At 43.5% G+C, this 23056-nt stretch overlaps 1 protein-coding gene and 1 long non-coding RNA gene across 2 annotated transcripts; both read right to left on the reverse strand.

The window, feature by feature from the left end:
• Positions 1-5351: 5351 nt before the first annotated feature.
• LOC144464524 (uncharacterized) lies at positions 5352-6713 on the reverse strand. Its single transcript, XM_078172030.1, has 3 exons — positions 6504-6713; positions 6138-6405; positions 5352-6005 (listed from the first exon to the last, which is right to left on the reverse strand). Exons 1-3 carry the CDS (start codon positions 6683-6685, stop codon positions 5352-5354), a joined length of 1104 nt encoding a protein of 367 aa, XP_078028156.1. The 5' UTR covers positions 6686-6713.
• A 14062-nt stretch (positions 6714-20775) lies between these two features.
• Positions 20776-22916, reverse strand: LOC144462467 (uncharacterized). The gene is made up of 2 exons (XR_013490763.1): positions 21957-22916; positions 20776-21869 (listed from the first exon to the last, which is right to left on the reverse strand). It is a non-coding gene; the product is annotated as an uncharacterized LOC144462467 (long non-coding RNA).
• Positions 22917-23056: the final 140 nt, after the last annotated feature.

Here is a 23056-nt window from a genome sequence, read left to right on the forward strand (position 1 = left end):
CACGCACGCACACACATCCAACACAATGTCTCAGTAAGTGCAGTATGCTTAACGCCAACTCCAAAAAGTCAAAGTCCGTGTTCATTTATGGCTCTGGATGAAACTAACCTATAGTGCAGTTCAGTCGGGTTTCGGAGGTTTATCCACAGCGTCCCAGTAAGCCTCCGCTGTGAATCTCCGCGTCTTGTTTCCATGCGTAATGATTAGGGTGGCTGGGTGAATAATTCCATGCTTTACGCCCGCAGTCCTAAGTTTCTCCCGAATCTCACCAAACTTTGCCCCCCGCTTGGCCATATCTGACGTTAGGTCAGGGAAGAATTGAAGCTTCATCTCCCCATGTCTGAGTGTGCACTCCTTTTTAGACAGCACCAATATCTCCTCCTTCGCCATGTAACATTGCATCCTCATAATCATTGTCTTATTCCCGGGGCCTACACGGTGGGCAATTTCAACCACAGGCTCAGTCTTGATCTTGCTTTTAAACAGCTCCTTCATAAGATTGTTCGTGTAGACTGTAGGATTCCCTTTTTCAGCAGCTATCGGCAGGCCATGCACTCTTAAATTAAATTTCCGACTGTGCGCCTCTAGCCTTTCCAATTTATCACGGAGTTCAATGTTCTCTTTATGGAGTTGTTTTAAATCCACATCGCGTTTCTTCTTGTCCTCCTCCAGTGCAGCAACATGCTCTTCCATATTATTCGGTCCATTCTCAACACAATCTAATTTCCGACCACATTCTTCCATTTGTGCTTTGAGAGAGTTCAATTGTGGTTGAAGTGTGGTCAGTGCTACTGCAATTTCTTCTTTCATAATCGAGCGGATCAACTCCGACAGTTCTTGCTTGTCGATTCCAGCCATATCCTCTATAGGCATTACCTGCTCAGGTAGGTTTATAGTCGCTGTATTCGACCGCGTTGCTTGTTTGTTCTGTCAGCGTTTGTTCTGTCGGCATCCACCTTCAGCTCAGACATTCATTTCTCCTGGACAGACATTTATTTTGTTAGCTAGAACTTTACATTTACTGACTTAGGACTAACTGTCATTGACTGTGTTTTCAATTCATTTCTATTTTAGCCACTTTCAAACTTTTCACGGAGCTTGGCATTCACGCTGTCTCTCACTCCTCACGCATGCTGATGACGACAATGACAATGTTCTGTTGCCCCGTGTCCCTCCATTGCAGCTTGTTCTGTGGCTGCCGGCTCACTCAATACTGGACCATTTTCAAAAATTGTTGTTCATATGAGGTCCAGGTTAAAAATGCTTAAGTTAATCCTTTATTGAATCATGATTATGTTGTCTCAGATTCAGGTCATTCATCTTTGGAGGGAGTGTGTCTTGAAAGCCCTCATCATCTTCCTGGAAGAAAAATCTAATCAAGGAATGTGGGGCAGCCAGCTCAGCGACTAGGGTGTCCATGCCATGTAGGCTGAGTCCCCTGCAGTGGCCCTGGTTTGATTCCAACCTGTGGCCTTTTGCTGTGCATCATCCTCATTCTGTCTCCCCCTTTCCTGTGTGTGTGTGTGTGTGTGTGCCCGCGCGTGCATCCACGTGCCATGAGGTGGTTTCCCCAGTGACCTTTTTTTTTTATTCTCCCGTTCCTGCTCGGCTCATGTTTGAGGATTTTAAGTGCATCATTATGCTCTCTCGCAGCAGCAGGTGTATTATGTGAATGGAGTCTTTCAACCTGACTAGTGTGAGAGGGAGAGGAAGTGTTTTAATCCTTTAATCTAGCAAAAGTAATTAATACCACCCTGTAAAAATACTCTGTTACAAGTCAAATACCTACATTTAAAATGTTACTTCAAGTATGTGGGTACAATCAGCAAAATGTACTTAAAATATTACAAAACAGAGGTTTTAGTCATTGGTCCTGAAGGCCAAAACTACAAGATTTTAAACCTCCACAATGTGTAAAGAAGTTGGGCGTCATTTTCGACTCTGAGCTTAATTTTATTCCACACATCAAAACTGTAACAAAGATAGATGTTTATCATCTTAAGAATATAGTCAGAGTCCGCCCGTTTCTCTCTCAGGCTAACACAGAGGTGCTGATGCATGCTTTTATCTCTTGTCGTTTAGATTACTGTAATGCCCTGCTCTCTGGTCTTCCCAAAAAGACCATCTCTAACCTGCAGTTACTCCAAAACTCAGCCACGAGTGCTGACGAGGACCAGAGGGTGGGAGCACATTACACCAGTTTTAAAATCGCTACATTGGCTCCCCGTGTGTTTCAAGATTGATTTTAAGTTTTTTTTATTAGTTTTTTAAATGTCTTAACGGTCTTGGGCCATCTTATTTATCTGACCTGCTTTTATCATATCAACCCTCATGGATCCTGAGGTCCTCCGGCACAGGCCTTTTAATTGTTCCAAAAGTCAGAACAAAAACCCACGGGGAGGCTGCATTCAGCCATTATGGCCCACACTTATGGAATAGCCTGCCGGAGAGCATCAGGACTGCAGAAACTGTTGATGTTTTTAAAAGGAGGCTCAAGACTCACCTTTTTAGTTTGGCTTTTAACTGATTTCTTTTACTCTTTTAATTCTCCTATTATATGTTATTTTTAATTTCTAATGCTTTTAAATTATTTATTTTTAAATCTTTATGCATTTTATTATTAAGTTTCTAAATCTTTATGCATTTTATTATTATTAAGTTTCTAAATCTCCATTTATTTATTATTATTATTATAATTTATTTTATCTTGTCATATTGCCTTTTAGTATTTTACTCTTTTAGTTTTTAGCTCCAGCGTTTCCTCTTGGGGGGCCTCCACACTGAGAGGCGTGTCCGGTCTGCCCGCAGGGACGTCGTCTTGGAGATCCCTCAGGTCCAGAGGACTGGGAGGCTCTACACCATGTGTGGAGTCTACCCCGGTCTGTCTGGATGGGGGTGGTCTCTGTGGCAGCTCTTGCTGTGGCCGTAGGCTGTGGCGCCTCTCGGTGTGGATGGCTCCCCATAGGTGGTTCTTTCCCCACCTGGTTCCTCAGTGCCCATCCATGTTATTGACTATAATGACTGTGTGTGTGTGTGTGTGTGTGTGTGTGTGTGTGTGTGTGTTTATATGTGGGGGTGGGAGGGGCGGGTTTTCAATATATATGTAGCATTTTTGTTTGTTTTATTCTGTGAAGCACTTTGTGCTGCATTTTTAATGTATGAAAAGTGCTATACAAATTTTGTTTGATTGATTGAAGTAAAAGTACTGTAAAAAGTGTTGTAGTCTACGACTATATATGATCTCATTAGATGATTCTGACTCATCCATTAATGTAGTAGCAGGATTTTACTGTTATAGTTGGTTGTGGTGGAGCTCATTTTGAACTGTTAATTAATGATTCATTTCATTGGGTATATCTGCTGATTATTTTCTCCATTAATTGATGGATTGTTTGGTTTGTCAACATTCTGGAAATAGAGAGCGATAGCAAAACACTTACCCGGAGCCCAAAGTGACACCCTCATAATATTTGTTTTGTCCAGCCAACAGTTCAAACCTCAACATAATAATGAATTATGAAACAATAATAAGCAAAAGCAGCAAAAAAAAGACTAATAATAAAAATCTCCACATTTGTGAAGCTGGAACCATGAAATGTTTTTTACGGTGGCCCTGAAGTGCAAATCACAACAACAAATCAGAAAACACAACAACAAATCAAAAAACACAACAGCAAATTACTAAACACAACAACAAAACAGAAAACACAACAACAAATTACTTAACACAACAACAAAACAGAAAACACAACGACAAATTACTAAACACAACAACAAAACAGAAAACACAACAAATCAAAAAACACAACAACAAAACAGAAAACACAACAACAAAACACAAAACACAACAACAAATTATTAAACACAACAACAAAACAGAAAACACAACAAATCAAAAAACACAACAACAAAACAGAAAACACAACAACAAATTATTAAACACAACAACAAATCAAAAAACACAACAACAAAACACAACAACAAATTATTAAACACAACAACAAAACAGAAAACACAACAACAAATCAAAAAACACAACAACAAAACAGAAAACACAACAACAAAACAGAAACGACAATGACATTAACCAAACCGGAAAAGGTAGGTACCCTCGGGTGACATGAATCACTGATTGGACTGATCCGTCCCTTGAACCGGAAGGACATGGTTTACATGTTTTCAAAATATGAGCGCCGCCAGTGACAACGTACGTGCTGCTATTAAAGGATATTTTGATGCAGGACATGGATATGATGTGATACTGGATATGCTGTCGACAATTCACAACATAAATATGAGTCAGGATGTATAGATGGCTTCTCAAGAAAAATAATGTGGCTTGTTTGTGGACCAACAAACAATAATCCATCTGTCATCGCTCACAATTATATTAACTGTGCCAAGAATGTTGGTGTGGTTCCAATGAGATTAAGAACTGACCTCGGAACAGAAAATGGGAATATGGCAGCAATACAATGTACCCTCCGCCATGTGACTACTATGCCGGCTCGTCTAGCCACAGTTATGGCTCATCAACAGGGAATCAGCACATCAAGTCATGGTGGTCTTTTTTCAGAAGAGGGAGGTTGGTACATCTGTTTGGATTAAAAGTACAGTGGAACCTGTATAGTGATCACCTCTGTCTCTGTTAAACTGATCAGTGCTGATTATTACAGTTTTTTTCAGTCGCTAACAAGTGCTTACCCAAACTTCAGATACTTTTTCTAAACTCTTAACACAGACTCACACCTACAAAACACAATTGGCCAAATGGATAATTTTCTTCTCAAAAACACATTTTGTCAAATATATGCTAACTCTTCATTTCAAAATAGAACACATCTTTCTCTGCACACACTAACTTTACCAAAACACTGGAAATCTGACTCAAAATGAAATTATTCTGTCAAAGAATAACACTTGTTTTCACTTCACAAGGTACATGCAGTCAATCAAAGTACACCAGGTTTCAAAATACTGGCTATTGTTGACATTACAAAAACTGCATAGACTTTTATGTTTCAGTTTTACAGGTATTTGCATGCAAAACATGCAATCCACCGTTTTTACACTAAATTTCTTGGTTGGGAACTGTATGTCCACATGTAATGTTCACATTCAAAAGCATTCCAGTAAAAAGCAAATCAGTTTTTTTTTTCCTTTACTGTTTACTACAGGAGGTACAGTAGAAATACTGTTTACAATATGATAGAACAGAAAAAGTTTTACTGTATTGCTTACAGTGAACAAAATATCCATGAAACACACAAGAGCATTCTGAACAAAAAAACAACAGCAAAAATCCCAGATAAAAAGGGGGGAACTTAAAAAAAAGCACAAAATTACTGTATCTAATCTCTGCGATCTTCAGGGTTAGGCCACATGTTTTCATCAACATCGCATCTGATATTATCCAAGGCGATGCACCTGGGATAAAACCGCTTGGTATGTCGGATCCACCCTTGGCAATCATCAACTGTGATGTCCCTGCAGCCAGCATCCATGGCTTCAAGGAGGGACATCTGGTCATGTGGCTGATGGTCATAAACCTTCCACCTCCATGCAGAAAAGAACTCCTCTATGGGGTTGAGGAAAGGTGAATAGGGTGGAAGGAAGAGATGTACCAGTCTTGGGTGGACTTCAAACCATGTTGTTATTGTTTGCGAATGATGGAAAGCCACATTGTCCCAGGTGATCACAAAGGTCCTCATGTTTTCACCCTCCTGATCCTGCTCTGGAACCAGGCGCTGGTGGAGATCATTGAGAAAGGCAAGGAGGCGCTCGGTATTGTAGGGTCCAACCTGACATCTGTGAAAGAGTAATCCTGCATTTGCAATTGCTGCACACATGGTAATGTTTGCCCCTCTCTGTCCTGGCACATCAACTGTGGCCCTTTTTCCAATTACATTTCGTCCACGTCGACGCCTTTTGGCCAGATTGAATCCTGCCTCATCTATGTATATGAATTCATGAGGGGCCTGGTTGGCCTCCAATTCCATAACTCTCTGAAACAAAGTTCATGTAAATCTCATTACTGTATACCATACTGTACTGTAACCTATTACTGTGTAGGTTACCCACTTGCAAAGTGCAAAGCTTATAGAACTGGACATTGAATTGAATATACAGTACTATACCTGGATATATTGTCGTCGTAGCTCCTTGACTCTCTCACTGTTCCTCTCAAAGGGAACAGTGTAGAGATGCTTCATCCACACTCTGTGTTTAATGGTTGTGAGGCTGATGCTATCGATATAGTCAAATATCTCATGGTCCTCCACAATTCTAGTTTGAATTTCATGCAGTTTTATTGCATTATTTGCAACAACCATTTCTACAATGGCAAGCTCTTGATCATTATTGAGGAGCTTTCCTCTTCCCCCAGAGGGAGGAAGACGTTGCATTCTTTAGAGGGACAAAAAAATCAACATATGCATTACTGTATGGTCTTATTGACATGTCAAGTGAGAATAGAAACAATCCATGTAAAATGCAATACCTACCTGTTGGTTTGTTGAAAGATGCGTATAATGGAGGCAACCATTGACTGCCTCAAATTGGGCTGCACTCTTTCACCAGCCTCTGTTAGTGAAAGACCGTGGTTGATTACATGGTCAATGATAGTGGCACGAATTTCATCACTGACTACTGTTCTTGCAGCTCTTGGAATGCCACCAGCACGCATTCTTACACCTCTACCTTGTCCTCTCCTTGGGCCTGCTCTTCTCCCTGGCCCTGCTCCTCTCACTGCACCTCTCACTGCACCTGCTCCTCTCACTGCTCCTGCACCTCTCACTGCATCTCTCACTGGGCCTGCTCTTCTCCCTGGGCCCCTTGCTCTTACTCTTCCTCGTCCAGACATTACTGTGTTTGTCTTTTTCTGTTTCTGTTTCCAAAAACATCACTCCTCAAAGTCCTCCTTTTAACCCCTGCCACTGAGTCTAAGCCAGACTGGAATCAGCTGTGGTTGGCCCAATTTACCCAACATAAATCAGCTGTGTGTCAATTATTCAATTGTTTGTTTATTATCAGCTGAGATATATTGTTTTTGAACTGATATCATTGCAGAAGCAGAGGTTTTTATACTGTATCTAAGGTTTGGAATATTGTTTTTGCTATTGTGGGATGTTGTGTGTTAACATTCGTAAATAATACAAAAACAATCCATAATTTTGTTGGGAGGTATAGCTTGTCTGTTTAGAAAATGTAAGCATTGTGGAAATGTGTTCACTGACTGCATATTGTGTGAAAACGACATGAAATGTGTGAATGGTATGGCCACAAAAGACCGATGCTGTGCTAACTGTGTTTAGAGTTTTGAAAATGTGACAACTGGTTGGACAAACGCTTGTTAGCGACTGAAAAAAACTGTAAAATCCCCTTCCTTGTTTGTCATTGTGATTATTATTAGTGTTCTTCAACTGTTTAACTCTAAAGCGGACCACTTCAGCACTAAGTGATAATAATGAACATAGGAATCCATAGGAATTATTCTTTCCCAAAGTTATTGAATCACATCAGCAGTTGATTACTATTGTGATAATCATATGGTTTACATTCTGATTTCTCTGTGATGCTTTTGTTAAGATGTATCCACCAGTGCATTCTAAACGTGACTTGTGGTTATTAATTTTTTCCTCTTGTGTGAAATAAGCCACTTTGCATCTAATGTATCCCCAGGTCTCAGTTGCGTGAGACCTGGGGATACATTGTTGCCCCCCCCCCCCCCCCCCCCTCACACACGCCCCTCCCCCAATCCCCTCCCCCACAAACGTCATATGAAATCCTGCTCTCATTGGTTAAACATAGCGCCTCCTTCTGGGGGTGGTTCCGAATGAAACCGTAGCTATTGGCTAATCAAAAGCCCCTCCTTGCGTAATAATCCCCTCCCTCAGCCACCCCCCCCCCCAGACATGTCTGGGCAAAACATGTGAAGAAAGTACAGTAGCCAATCATACGGCAAGGCTAGACCAACATCCAATCAGGGTTTAGTGATGTGTGTCGTGCTTGCTTAATGTTTTACCCAAATGTATAAAAATCTCTGTGAAACAAGCAGAGGACATTTTCTTTAAAAAAAGGCTAGGTTGCGTGAAACACAGCGGACCCTTTTCTACTGCTTTACTGCGGACAATGGCTTCAATTAACGGTAAGCGTGCCTAAACTATATTGGATAACATTGCTCTCTAGATACTTAATTTTTCTCAGAAAAAACATTCTAAAAACTACAACTACAAAAAAAAAAAAAAAAGTGTTTTCTTATTAGGCGCAGTTGCTAACGATTCCGGAGTTGAAAACTGTGCCCCTGCACCCCGCCGCACCGGCCGTAAGTTAAAATAACATTTCGTTGTGTGTGTGTGTGTGTGTGTGTGTGTGTGTGATCGTGTGTGTGTGTGTGTTTACTTATTTTCATTATTACTGATATTAAATTCTAAACATAATGAATGTATTTTCGTTTTAAATCTTGACCTAATGAATGTATTTTATTATTATTATTTTAAAGAGTGTGTTACTAGGCTAAATAATGGTATTACTTTCCAGCTGCAACACAAAGACGCTCACTTTCGTTGAAAAGGCGCAGAACAGACCCTCCAGCCTCTGCTGCTAGAGATTTTATACCGTAAGACTGTTTTCTTTATATATTTTATTTATCATTAATGGGGGAATGCTTGCGGCATCATTGTAAACATCTGTTTTACCTCCTCTTTCTCCACAGTGCACAGCGCAGGCCGCTGAGACCCCTCCATCAGTTCTCTAGCGGGTTTAACACGTAAGACATAATGTTTTAATGCTACTTTATATGAATATTATGCTAATATGTGTCGGATACAGAATACTGCTAACATATCGTTTTTTTTGTTTTTCCATAACAGTGCCTGGGCGATTCACCAGGACTACCCATCTGAAAATTTCCAGAGGGTTACACCGTCAGGACAAGGATTTCTCACGTAAGACACGTCGTTATATATAATAATAATAATAATAATAATAATAATAATAATAGCAGCCTAATAATGATAATAATAATATTAATAATAATGATAACGTTAATGTTGTAATTTTTTTATTTTATTTTTTTTAATAAACAGTACTCAACCGCCTGAGCTGACGGCCACGCAAGAAACAAACACTGCGGTAGCTGCGTTACTGGTTGCCCAGGGATTATCTGCGGGTGGAGCGTGGAGCGCACAAGGATCAGGCGGTGTAGAACCGGCTCCAGCGAGTGTTGAGGAGTGCTTCAACGACACATTCGAGGAGGTCGGGGAGTCTGTGAACTCGTTTCCTAACGGCCGAGAGGAAGTCGGCGGAACAGCGGGCGCCCAGCAGCGTGAGAGGGCATCGATCAGTGAGGAACACGGACCATCTCCTCCTCCTCCTCCTCCGCACCGGCGGCTATTTCACGAGGGAATATCTGTAGAGGCTTTGTGGAGTCAGCAGGAGTCGCTCTTCCCACCACTGGACACCAGCCTACAGCATCAGCACGAAGTAAGCAAAGATCTGTTTTCTACAAGTACACCTGTGAAGGCTGGAGTTGCTGATACTGGTGCTGCTTCTGCTCCCGCAGCGGGGAGAGGTGTGTGTGTGGGGAATCTCCCCACAATCCCTACATTATTAAGAGGTGATGACTATATTCCAGATTTTGATGACCTGTTAGACAGTACTGGTGATTACAGACACAGTAACTTACCCAATTTACTGACATTATCACCTATACCCGCTTCATTTCCTCTCCCTCCCAGCTGTTTTTGCTGACGTTGTTGTTGAAAATGGTGAAGAGGAGAGCATAGTATTTGTTGACGTATATCCAGGCCAGGCCTCCACCCCGCCTCCAACTACCCCTCCTCAGCCTATCCCTCTTCCCAGGCCTCCCCCATCAGCTGTTGGTGTTGTTGTTGATGCTGTTGATGAGAGCGTGGTATTTGTTGACGCATATCCAGGCCAAGCCTCCACCCCGCCTCCAACTACCCCTCCTCAGCCTATCCCTCTCCCCCTGCCTCCTCCAGTAGGTGTGGTTGTTGATGCCGGTGTTGAGAGTGTCGTAAACCATACGCCCCCGCCCTCCAGCCCTCCTCAGCCTCCTGTTCCTCTCCCCCTGTCTCCTTCAGTAGGGGTGGTTGTTGATGCCGGTGTTGAGAGTGTCGTAAACCATACGTCCCCGCCGTCCACCCCGCCTCCACCTACCCCTCCTCAGCCTATTACCGACCCTGTCTCACCCTCTGATTCTCCCATACCAGAGGCTGCTCTAGCAAGAGAGAACGTTTTGCTCAAAATCAGGTGCAGGCAGCAGGCTAGGTTAATCAAGCGCGAACAGCGGCAGAAAAGAATTGCCGAGACGCGATACCTCCTCCTGGCAAGCGAGCGGCGAAACCTGATTAGGAACAGTAAAACTAACAAGCGACGCTACAGAGCCCTTAATACACAGGTACAGTTGATTAAACAGAGCGTCGGTACCTTAATTGAACTACAGCACACAACCACAACATCAATAAATAATCTAGTAGACGCATTGTGTAGAAAAACAGGAACACACTGTAAGTAGACGTAGATAATGGCACCACCAAGGAAACTGTTAAAAACGAATGAGCACTCAGGTCGGGATGGTCGTTATGACACCGATGACGAAAGCACACATTTTACTGATAATGTCGATTCGTCCCAGTGCACTACAGAGGGGAGGGGTGCTTTGACAGGTACAGTTAGGGAACGTTTTAACACACCCTCTGGACCAGATGTATTGGCTAGCCACAGCAGTGTTATGCGCTGGTCCAGATACATTTTAAAAAGAATGCGGGGGATAGAATTTTATCCTCATCATCATCGCCATCACCACCACACTCATGTGGTTCAGGTTCTGGTGTTGCTGCTACTCCCGCTACATCTAATGCTGCTGTTATTGTAGAATTCGGTGTTAATAATAATAACAACAGTGACAATGATAATAACAGTGATGATAATATAGCCTCACCATGCCGCTGCTGTCAGTTCTGGGACTGTGAGTGTCTCCGGTGTGAATGTGTGCGTGATAGTGGGGTCTCTGCTGAACATGCTGCTGTCGGTTCTGGGGCTGTGAGTGTCTCTGGTGTGAATGTGTGTGATCGTGGGGTCTCTGGTGTGAATGTGTGTGATCGTGGGGTCTCTGCTGAACATGTTGCTGTCGGTTCTGTGAGTAACTCTATGGTCTGTCAACACGGTGCAGGAAATCCGGTAGAAGGAACACCCGCTGTGCCGTCTACCAGTACAGGCGGTGCACAGTTGTGTGTCCGTGACATACCTAGATTCAACGCTGCCGAATTTCGCCAGAGGGTCGATTTCAGAGACGTTAGTCTTGATAATATCACCCAGGCAATTGACAGTGTTAGAGAGAGGTTGTCAGGCGTGATTGGTGCAGCCTTAGAGGACTCTCCTGCAGGTAGTGTATTAAATGTGGTTTTGAGAGGACCATCTCTAGCCAGCGATGTGCAAGCTGTTTTAAGCTCTGACAACGCATATAACGCTGACGAGTTTTTGGAGGTGATCTCTCAAGTTGTGCAGAGTAATGACACGTCGCTGACAGATGATGATCTGGAGTTTGTTGTGACCGTGGCACGTGGTAGTAGTGGTGCTGGCTCTAGACTGAGGCTAGGAAGCGTCCCTTATGATAAAATTTTATCTAAGAAGGGAAGGCACCTGTATAACCCTGAAAACGATGGGTCTCAGAACAGTCTTTGTTTCTCTCTTTGCCTCGCCCATTTTGTTAATGAAAGCTTGTCTGCCGCTGATAAAATGCAGTATGCTAAACAACTGCATAGCGCTGTAGGATTTGATGAAACCCACAAGGTGTCGCTCTCTGATATCACAAAATTTGAAAATCACTTAAACCTAAAAATCGTAGTATTCCACCATGGTTCAGGGCGTAAACACCTACAGTGTTACAAAACCCATGACGCAGTACACGCCAGCACTGTGTGGATGTACCTGCACAATGACCATTATTACCTGATTGTAAATAAATCCGGTTTCTTTGGCGGTACCTATGTGTGTGACTACTGTTACGGTTCATACACAGAACCGTTTAAGCACGTTTGTAAATACCTCTGCAATGTTTGTTATACACCGTGTCACATGCACACAGGGGCCACTGTAAAATGTACAGAGTGTAAACGAATCTGCAAGTCCAGACACTGCTATCATCAGCATAAACACCCTCACTCTAAACACGACGCAGCGCCGTGTGACAAAGTGAAATATTGTGAAGAGTGCGGTAAAACCTACAAGGCGGCAAGAACGCAGCATAAATGCACACCACCAAAGTGTACACACTGCGGTGAGGCCCTAAATGAGAGCGATGCGGTACACCAGTGTTTTATCCAGCTGCTGAAAAAACAAACCCCACACACAAAATACATATTTTTTTATTTTGAGACGCGTTATCACGAGGGCAAGCACGAAGCAAACTTTGTGTGCGCTATGGACACAGAGGGAAACAAATTTTGTTTCAACACCCTGAAATGCGTTGACACGTTTGTTAAACGGTACCGGCAGCCAAAATATAAGGGGTACACATTTATTGCACACAACGCCTCTGGGTTTGATAATTACATACTGCTGGAATATTTTGTGCAACAGGGGATCCCTCCCACAGTAACCATGCGTGGCAGTAGGGTCATCCTGATGTATGACAAGGCATTCCAGCAACGCTGGATCGATTCTTTCAGCTTTCTACCCATGCGTTTATCCAGGACACCGGCTGCCATGGGTTTTGAGGACATGGAGAAGGGGTATTTTCCGCACAAGTTCAACACCGAGGCCAACGAGTACTATGTGGGCAAATACCCCGACCCCTCTTATTACGGGTACAACACCATGTCTGACAGCGACAAGCATAGGTTCATGATGTGGTATGACACCGTCCGTGAGAAAACCTTTGATTTCCAGACAGAAATTCGCCTGTCTAATTTATCGTGAGACATTTATCAGGTGCACAGACCTCGACCCGTTCGCGTTTACGACACTGGCGTCGAGTTGCATGGGCGTTTTCAAAACGCGTTTTCTACCCAAAGACACCCTCGCCCTCACGTATGAAGGCGCATACACACGGCAGAATAAAACCTATTCTGAGGTGTCTATGCAGTGGCTGGAATACGTGGCCAAGGTAGAAGGCTCCGAGATTAGACACGCTTTGAACCGCGGTGAGCAACGGTTTGGGCAGTTTTTTGTGGACGGGTATAACACGGCCACAAACACCTGCTACGAGTTTGCGGGATGCTTTTTTCACGGATGTGTCAAGTGTTGCGTCCAGACCGAAGTGAATCCTGTCACCAAAAAACCCTATGGCAGTCTGTACCACTCATTCTGTGAAAAAATATCAGCGTTGAAAAGCGTGCATGGTCTGCGTGTGGTGGTGATGTGGGAATGTGAGTGGGAGGCGCTAAAACGTTCAGACCCATCTGTTCAGGCGCACCTCAACACTTACAGGCCCAAAGAACGCCTCGACCCACGACAAGCCCTTTTTGGAGGGCGTACAAACGCCATCAAAATGTACCACAAGGCTGATAACGCAGATGAGAAAATCAGATACTACGATTTCACAAGCCTGTATCCTACTGTACAGTCAAAAAAACAATACCCAGTTGGACACCCTCAAATTATCCACCAAGATTTTGGTCCGGTAGAAAATTATTTCGGGTTTGTAAAGTGTACCGTGCTTCCTCCCAGAGGTCTGTACCACCCCGTACTGCCCTACAGGTGTCACAAAAGGCTCATGTTTCCGTTGTGTGGCAGGTGTGCTGAGGAGTTAAACCAGACCAGTGTCTGTGCGCATACTGACGCCGAGCGACAGCTGTCAGGTGTGTGGGTCTCATTTGAACTTCAGAAAGCTGTCGAGAAGGGGTACCAGATTGTCTGCATTGATGAAGTGTGGCATTTCCCAAACAAGACAGACACATTGTTCAAGGAATATGTCAAGACGTTTTTGAAGTGTAAGCAGGAGGCGTCAGGCTACCCCGGGCATGTCACTACTCCTGCAGAAAAAGCCCAGTACATACGCGACTACCATGAAAAGGAGGGGATTTTACTTGATGCTGACAAAATCTGTGTCAACAAGGCGGTCAGGAATTGTAACAAGCTTCTCCTGAACTCATTGTGGGGCAGATTCAGCATGCGGAGTAACATGCCCTCCTGCGAGTTAATTACAGAACCGGAGAGATTCACACAGCTCATGTTCAGCGACCATTATGACGTGCGTCAGTTTGGGTTTATATCCGATGACGTGGCCATTGTCCAGTGGTGTCACGCAGATGGTAAGGCGTCCAGAGTGAATGATGTGAATGTGTTCATAGGGGCTATGACCACCGCCTATGCTAGGCTGATGCTGTATGACTTGTTGGACAGGCTACAGGAGCGTGTGCTGTACTGTGACACGGACAGCGTCATTTTCACGTCCAGCCCAGGTGATTGGGTTCCCCCTCTAGGCTCATACTTGGGTGACTTAACTGACGAGATCAATGACGGTGATGTGTGTGGGCTCCCAGAGGAAGATTATATCACAGAGTTTGTGTCTGGGGGTCCAAAGTGTTACGCCTACTGCACAAAACTTGGTAAAACGCAGGTCAAGTGCAAGGGTGTCACACTTAACGCCAAAAATGCAGCAGTGCTCACCCACGAGTCGCTTAAGGGGTTGGTCCAGTCCTTTGTGACCAATCAGAACACTCAGATGCATGTGATCACAGAGGCGGAAACCATCAGACGTGATAAAAAGAAGTTTCATCTTAAAAATGACATAGTACACAAAAAAGTCAAGGTGGTATATAACAAGCGCAGAGTCCTGTCAGACTACAGCACGCTGCCTTATGGCTACTAACATCTCTTTTGACTCAAGACTGCAGCATCCGTTTAGTTTGGTGGTGAGTGGTCCCTCAAATTGTGGAAAGACGTATTTTGTCAAGGGTCTTATTGAAAATGCATCTACAGTTATTTCACATAACATTGATAATTTGGTCTACGTATACTCATGCTGGCAGCCTTTATACGACCAACTCCTTAAATTAAGAGACATCAACTTTGTTAAAGGGTTACCCGATTCCCTGTGTGACGATGAGTTATTACCCCCGGACAAGACTAATCTACTCGTCATAGACGATTTAATGAATGACGCCAGTAACAATATAGAAGTTCAGAATGTATTCACCAAATATGTCCACCATAGAAATCTCAGCTGTATATATCTGGTTCAAAATTTGTTTATACAAGGCAAGGCTAGCAGAACCATTAGTTTAAACACAAACTACCTTGTCTTGTTCAAAAACCCTAGGGATAAATATCAGGTTACACTTCTGGGCAAACAGATGTTTCCTGGAAACACTAAATATTTTTTAGAGGCGTTTAATGACGCCACTAGTTCTGCATACGGGTATCTCCTCATAGATTATAAAGCTGCCACTCCAGACCACTTGAGGCTCAGAACCGCTTTGTTATCAAATCAGCACGTTGTTTATATGCCTAAAAAACAAAGGGCTAAATAATGTCGTCACGCGTGCAGAGGAATCTAGCCATGTTGGAGTTGTTATATAAAGCAACGCCGGGTATGAGAAGGGTCATTGTGTGTGGCGCTAGCGCAGACTTTATCGATGCACTCTGTGAAATAGCTTTAAATGTGTTGAGAGGTAACATCCCTTTGACAGAAAAACAGTACGCTCAGTTAAAAAAGAAGAGAGGCATCATCAGACTGGTTGCGGACAAAAATGTTAAACATTTAAAGAAGAAAAAGACGATTAACCAGAGCGGCGGGTTTTTACTACCACTACTTGGAGCAGCTATACCATTTATTACAAGCCTGATAAGCAGAGGTTAAGAAAGAAGAATATGGAGCATGCGCAGAAGATGTTTTTGGTTCCTCAGCATCAGCTTGACATGTTAAAACAGCAACAACAGCAGCAGCAGCAGCAGCAGCAGGACCAAAACACTGCAAGCATAAGACAGGTAGTACAAAACGATCTTGACCGAGCCATGTCTGACATTTTGAAACTACCGGACACAGACGTATATGAAAAGGCCAAAAAATACTCTCAAGTACTGCAGCGTTATTTGGCATTGGTGAGACAGGGTGAGCGTGAAAAAACTGTACTGACCCTGTCAATGCCTGATACCGAAATTAGACCCGAGGACCGCAGACCTGACGATGATGATGATGATGGGCATAAAAAGGACACGGTTTTAGAGGGTGTGTTAAAACACATTCCCAAAAGAAGTCAGAGAAATGCTGAATACATTCTAGATGCAATTACCCGCTCAAAGCATGTTTTATCCTGGACAGACAACGCTGAAATTGTTGTTAACGGTCGTCCCCTCCACGGTACTCATTTGTATGACCTGGTGAAAAGTGTCACTGCATCACACAACATTTCAGACATTTCTAGACCACTGGGGTGGGACGTGTTCCTAAAAACCCTAGCCATTTAAACATACCTTTAATGGCCATCCCTAACAAACAGGTGCGTGGCGATATAGCTGAGTATAAAAGAATCGGAGACGCCCCTAGTTTTTCAGCCCATAAAAGCAAGGGGAAAAAACGGTCGGTAATAGACTCACTGGGGTACTTTAGCACCCCACTAAGGACACCTGCTTCAACACGTTCACTACCTCACAGACTAAACACTTCACAGTGGGAGGATTTTTAATAATAAAAGGATGTGTGTAATTTTGTTACAGTTGTTCTGATTTCTTTATCTTTTTTTAATATTTACTTTTGAATGCCGTTTGAATGTATTTTTATTTTTCATTATTACTATTATTAAATTCTTAACCAATTTAATGTATTTTTGTTTTTAACTCTTGCCCAATTGAATGTATTTTTTATTTTTCATTATTACTATTATTAAATTCTTGAATGTATTTTCATTTTAAATTCTTGACCACTTGAATGTATTTTTTCATTTTAAATTCTTGACCAATTTAATGTATTTTTGTTTTAACTTTTGACCACTTGAATGTATTTTTTATTTTTTACATTATTACTATTATTAAATTCTTGACCAAATGAATGTATTCTACAAATGTGTTAAATAAATGGAATGTCTGAACTGCGGATCATGCTTTCTCTCTCTTTTATTTATTAGAATTATTCACAGTCACACTGCATGTTGCTGCACTGTACACATGTGAAATTATATCCACGGCATACAGAGGGCTGTATTTTGTTTACAAACTTGCACACCATAGCATCATTGCGTGCCAGATTAGCACTATACATGTTTAATATTCTTGTAAAAGGAATTCCTCTTTGTATATGACACAGAAAAAAGACACAATGCTGTCCACAGGTTGTAGAGTAGTTGTTCTGAACCTGCCTCTGGGAATAATACACGCCTGCACAGTTTTCAACGAGGTATCTGTATATCTCCGATGGAAATTTGTCGCTGTTGGGAGGGTTTCCAAAACTGTCGAAAAAATATCCATGCTTCTGTTTCGTAATATAAATAGCGAGCCAGTGTTCACCGGGCATGTTAGAGGGATGTGTATTCACAACCAGCATGGCTGGGAACGCTGTGCCTTTATGGTTTGACAGCTGGTCGCATGCCAGGACTCCTAAAAAATTTGTCCCGTTAATGATTCTTTTATTGAGGATGCCGGTCAGCTCTATAGTGTTCATGGCTGATACCGCTTCTTCTTCTTTTTAGTAATAATCCAAAAGTACTTGTCTCTTGTTTGATATTTCGATAACAGAATCGTAAACAGCATAACACACGAGGTTAACGGTGCGCTGTAGAGGTACTCTGAAACGGACTTCCAACCTCACATTACCACTTTTAATCAGTGATACGTTCCCTGCACGACCGTCGTCCGGTTCCAGATTGAAGCAGAATAACGTGTAACCATTCCCGAAATCATTACGTGATATGGCCAGAGACCTGTCTTTTAAATGACGTCCTGTAGTTTGTACCAGCTGGAAATACTCTCTCACATACTGGCCTCTCTGAAATAGTGGCTGAAAGGGCTTTGCAGGGTGAGACTGCCTGTCTGAGTACAGGCTAATAAACTCTGTATCGTAATGCTGAAAACAGAAGGGGTTCCGGTTATAGCTCCCCGAATATGCCTCATGGTCAACAAAGCCTATGATGACGAATTTGGGGATTTGTCCCATGTAAAGATTTTCCTGGTTGCACACTCTTGTTCCTGCAGGTATGGAAAATGTTTTCAGAGCCACTCTGTCAATAGCGTATTTAGCGTTAGTGTGCTGCAGTGCCCTGCTATGCGCCAATCTAACGGCAGGTGCCACGGCCACCTTTTTCACAAATAAGCTAGCCGATACGATCTTCACGGCGTATTGACATAACATGGCCGGTGCTGTTGTTTTCTCTTCTCAGACTAGAATATGTCTTTACGCAGAATCACCGAGCGTCTTTTGGAAGTTGCGCTTCTCTTGGCGGCCGACTTCTTTCTGATGCGTCGTGTCACTTTGACGGTCGTTTTACGCTTTTTGGACCTGCCGGAGCTGCGACCCCTCGACGAGGGGGGTCTTTTGGACAATCTTTTTCTGATCACCATCAACCCGTTTCCTTCCTGTCGTCTCGATACAGCGCTTCTGGCAATGTTGGACGCCATATCCCCTACAATGTTTACAGCTGCGTTTTTTAAATGTGGCTTGGCGATGCTGAATCCTTTTTTAAATAACGGTACAGCCATTCTAAGCAAGCCTCGAAATATGCCGCCTAAACCGTTACCGTATTGTGTACTTGAACCTATAAATCCGGGTAATTCGCCACCCGCTTGGTTCATGTAATATGTCATATATCGGGCATCGTCACGCGCATATGGTGTGTAGGCCATTTTCTCAGGTCTAGAAATACTGCTTCACAGGTCTAAAGTGTAGTTTAACAATCACTTTTCCGTACGTGAATGGTATATACTGGTTTTGATCGTTTTTTAACGATATCTCGATATCGTCAATGACAGATTTGGAGAGCGATGTATAGTGTGGCTTGTCATATGTCAGAGTGGGCATACGACCTACCTCCGGCGTTATATTTATACATCGGAGGAGCGGCGCGTGGCTGTCTCCCACTAGCTGATAATCAACGATATCGCTGTAAACGTATATATTATAAACTCCCCCAAAAATATCTGCGGGGTGAGGACTGGCGTAGATTTTCTTAAAAATAGGGGTCACCGGTATCTCAAACGGCTCACCGGGCTTAAAACCCAATATTTCGGCCAGTTTCCCGCGGAACGTCACCTTATATCCTTCTCCTCCCGAAAAATAAACATGATTTGTAATGTTGTTATATTGAAGACCTAAGCGCGATGTTATCGGGTTGCCGATGCATTTAGCATTAAATTCTTTTAGTATTCTGGGAATGGAGTCGTAAAACCCGGCAAACAGTGTTATAGTGGCTGTCTGGTTGGTTTTACTGTCGTATATTAACACGTCCGCGTCAGAAGCAGGGAACGTTGACCACACCCTAGGGTACTGAAGTTCAATAACCCCCACCTCGTACGGTTCGCTCAGAACGATCGGTTTTGCTAATTTTGTTCGGTAGCGCCATATCTTGTTATTAGGATACACGTGTAGCGATGCATTACTCGGTAACGTGACATAAAATCCGTTCTTGTTCTCCATCTTCTTGATGTTGTTGGGACGTGCGACAATTCCAAAGTGGCTGTGTAAACAGATAACGCCCCGTGATATATATATATATATATTACACGTCAACGATGTCCTTTTCAGAGACCCACGAGTTAAATTTCTCAGGCCACCCCAACCATTTTACAAGCGCCATCTTTTTCCGGCCTATAGTTTTTCTGGATATTATTTTCTCTATTTTAAACACCTTGTTTTTGTCAATGATTACCGGCTGTAGCTCAGGCTCGTAAAATGCGCCTTTTACCTCATCACCCGAGCAATCTGATATTCTATACACAGGCTGGTCACGGGCTATGCGCCTAGTTATTGTAAAAAACTCGTCTGTATATGTTTGTTCATAACCTTTTCTAAACACCCCTCGGAGTTTTGATATTCTCACAGTGTCCCCTACATTATATTTGAACGATACGATCCTCGGCGGTTTCTTCTTCTCCTTGTACAGCGTGTTAAAGACAAGCTTCTCGTTGTCTTTGTTTACATCGGATGGGGCCATCTTTATCGATCTGTGGCGAGACTTGTTGTAAGCGTTGACGAGGTCCTGGACGACATCAACATATCTACGCGAATTAACAGACGTTAGATATCTCCACATGCGGGTCTTAAATGTTCTGTTGAAACGTTCAACCGTGCTAGCCTTAGTCTCGTTTGAGGTAGAGAAATGTTTAATTTTATACACCTCCATTAGGTGTTGAAACTGTTTGTTATAAAACTCTGTCCCCTGATCGGTTTGGAGTTTTACAGGTATGCGGCCTTCGTTCAAAATGTCTTCAAACGCCTTTGCAACAGATGTACCGGTCTTGTTTTTAAGACACCTAACCCATGCATATTTAGAAAATACATCGATACATGTCAGCAGGTAGCGCACATTGTCATTTTCTGCTGAATATTCACTCATGTCCACCAGATCGGCCTGGAACTGTTTGTCAATAACCAACACCCTATTTCTAGGGAAGTGTACAGCTGCTCTAGCGTGGAGGGTATACACATCTTGCCCCTGCAAGTAACGCTTTACTTCAGGCATCCCCGGAGCCTCCCCAGTGCATTTTCTAACAGCGTCGCAAAGTTTTTGTACACCTCCAAGACCCCCTGGGTGTGCGGGGTCGTGGTAAATCTTGTCTAGCGTGCGCTCCATATTCAGTCAACAACACAAGTGGCCAAAATGAGGTCGACACACCGTCTTTTATTTATTTATTTATGGTTTTTCAACATGTTTAGGTATTTTACACACACCGTCACATCTCTGTCTATCATGTGTCGCACTAGGTGCTGAACTGCATCACAAACATCTAATGGCACACCATTTTTAATCATCAAAACACACGCATCACAAAGAAATGCACAAAGACAAATAACGTGGCCTGTTGCAAACGCCTCAGACTCATTACAGTTTGTGAAATATGCTGTTACCACATCTTTAACCGCTGATGAACTGTGTGCTGCCGCACACACGGTATCATTCCAATTTATAACATTTGTCCTTATATCGTTTAAATGGTTGTTGAATGTAACACAGTCGCGTGGGACACAGTCACCGGTAATTACCCCGTACAGAAGTGATGTCAGTCTGTTCATGGCATGGCGTCTTTTCCACGACAAAAGATACGTGGCTATTGTGATCCCAAACAACAACATCATTTTTTCTGTGGTAAATATTACAAATCTGTCGATATGCAGCAGCAGCAGCACTTGGTCCACACGGTGAAGGCGTTGCGTAAAGCGGTCTCGTGCTTGTGGTCCTCCATCGTCTCCATTTCCTCGTTGGCAGATATTCCGTCACATCCGGGTCTGAGATAGTGTCTCAGAGTCTCGGCCGCTCCTAAAAGCCTGTCTTGTGAGAAAGCCCCCGGTGATATCTGCGCAAACAGGTAATGTAGAGCTTTTCCTAGAGACTGCTTGAATACAGAGTCCAGAATCTGGTCAAAATACATACATCTGATCTGATCAAATTCAAACAAGCAAGAGTGATGACGCTGACTTGGGTGGCTGATTTTACACCCGCTGCAGAGAGCTTTTGTTTTTTCCCACCCTGCGTGATACTGGCAGCGTGATAGAAAGTCTTTGATCGTGTCCACGTCGTCTTTTGTCAGGGACAGTGTCGAGACATGTCCCTTCTCCTCCTTCTTCTTCTCCTTCTTCTTCACATACAGCGCCTCATGCGACTTCATATGAGGTGTGCAGGGTTCCACACCACCGCAATCGTTTTCCCAACACCCTCTAGTATCATCGTCGTCACAGGTGTTGATAAGGACACTACCTGTAAAAAAAAAAAAAAAAAACATTAAAATCTTATACACCGTTTATCATAATTTAAAATGACAAAAAATACAAAAGTTATGCTAACCTAGGCTTTATCAGTAGTCGACGTGTCTGATGATTTTCGGGCGGCACAGGGAAGGAAGGTGACTACCCCGCGCATTAGCCTGTGCATCATCGAAAAGAAGACGTTTTCTAACACTCTGATAAGAAGAGAGGATCCTGTCTCTTCTGATGCCCTTGTCAGCTTCGTCAAACAATTTCTGCAGAGATCTCCAGTCGCACCACTGAATAAAGAAAACAGTTTTAAACCACTCGTCACGCTCTTGAAGTGTAAGAGGGTAGGGTTGTTGTCCCCATGCGTCGCGGCCTCTGCTCGCGATCACAGATTCTCGATCTTTGCACACACTGAGAAAAATAAAGTCCTCCCGCCGTTTGTTAAAACGATCCGTCTTGACGCGGTACATCTCGGGGCCCGTTTTGCTGACCCACTGCGAGACATAAATACTCTCTGGGAAACCGGGTTGGTCTAGGTCAGGGCAGACCTCTGACCAAAACAATTTCCAATCTCTATGCATCAAACTGACCGTCCATGTTTCAACGCCTGGAACCACACTGCGACCGGTGGCCGCACTGAGTGTAACGACAGAGTCCTGATATTTAACATTGTAAACATACCCATTAACCCCCTCCAGCTCTAGCTCAAATTCACGATTCTCCGGAGTAACGAGACCACTTCCTACACGTCTCCTTTTCTTGTAAGGGGCCCGAGCATCCACAACCGTCGCCGGGTCATTAGACATACCTGGGCGGTCGCTTGACCCGATGCCACTGTTGCTGGTGCAGGAAGACATGGTTGCAGAAACGTCTTGCAGAATACAGGCGATCGTTGAAGAAAAAAAAAAAATCAGAGTTCCTCCCGCCGTAGCTTCGCCGTCCGAGAAGTTGAGGATGTCCTGCTGAGAAAATCCCTTGTATATATATGCACACCACATACATCCGGCCGCAAGGAGGGGCTTTTTGATTAGCCAATAGCTACGGTTTCATTCGGAACCACCCCCAGAAGGAGGCGCTATGTTTAACCAATGAGAGCAGGATTTCATATGACGTTTGTGGGGGAGGGGATTGGGGGAGGGGCGTGTGGGGGAGGGGATTGGGGGAGGGGCGTGTGTGGGGGGGGGGGGCAAC

This window comes from Epinephelus lanceolatus, chromosome 1 (assembly GCF_041903045.1).
Source record: "Epinephelus lanceolatus isolate andai-2023 chromosome 1, ASM4190304v1, whole genome shotgun sequence".
NCBI lineage: Eukaryota > Metazoa > Chordata > Actinopteri > Perciformes > Serranidae > Epinephelus > Epinephelus lanceolatus.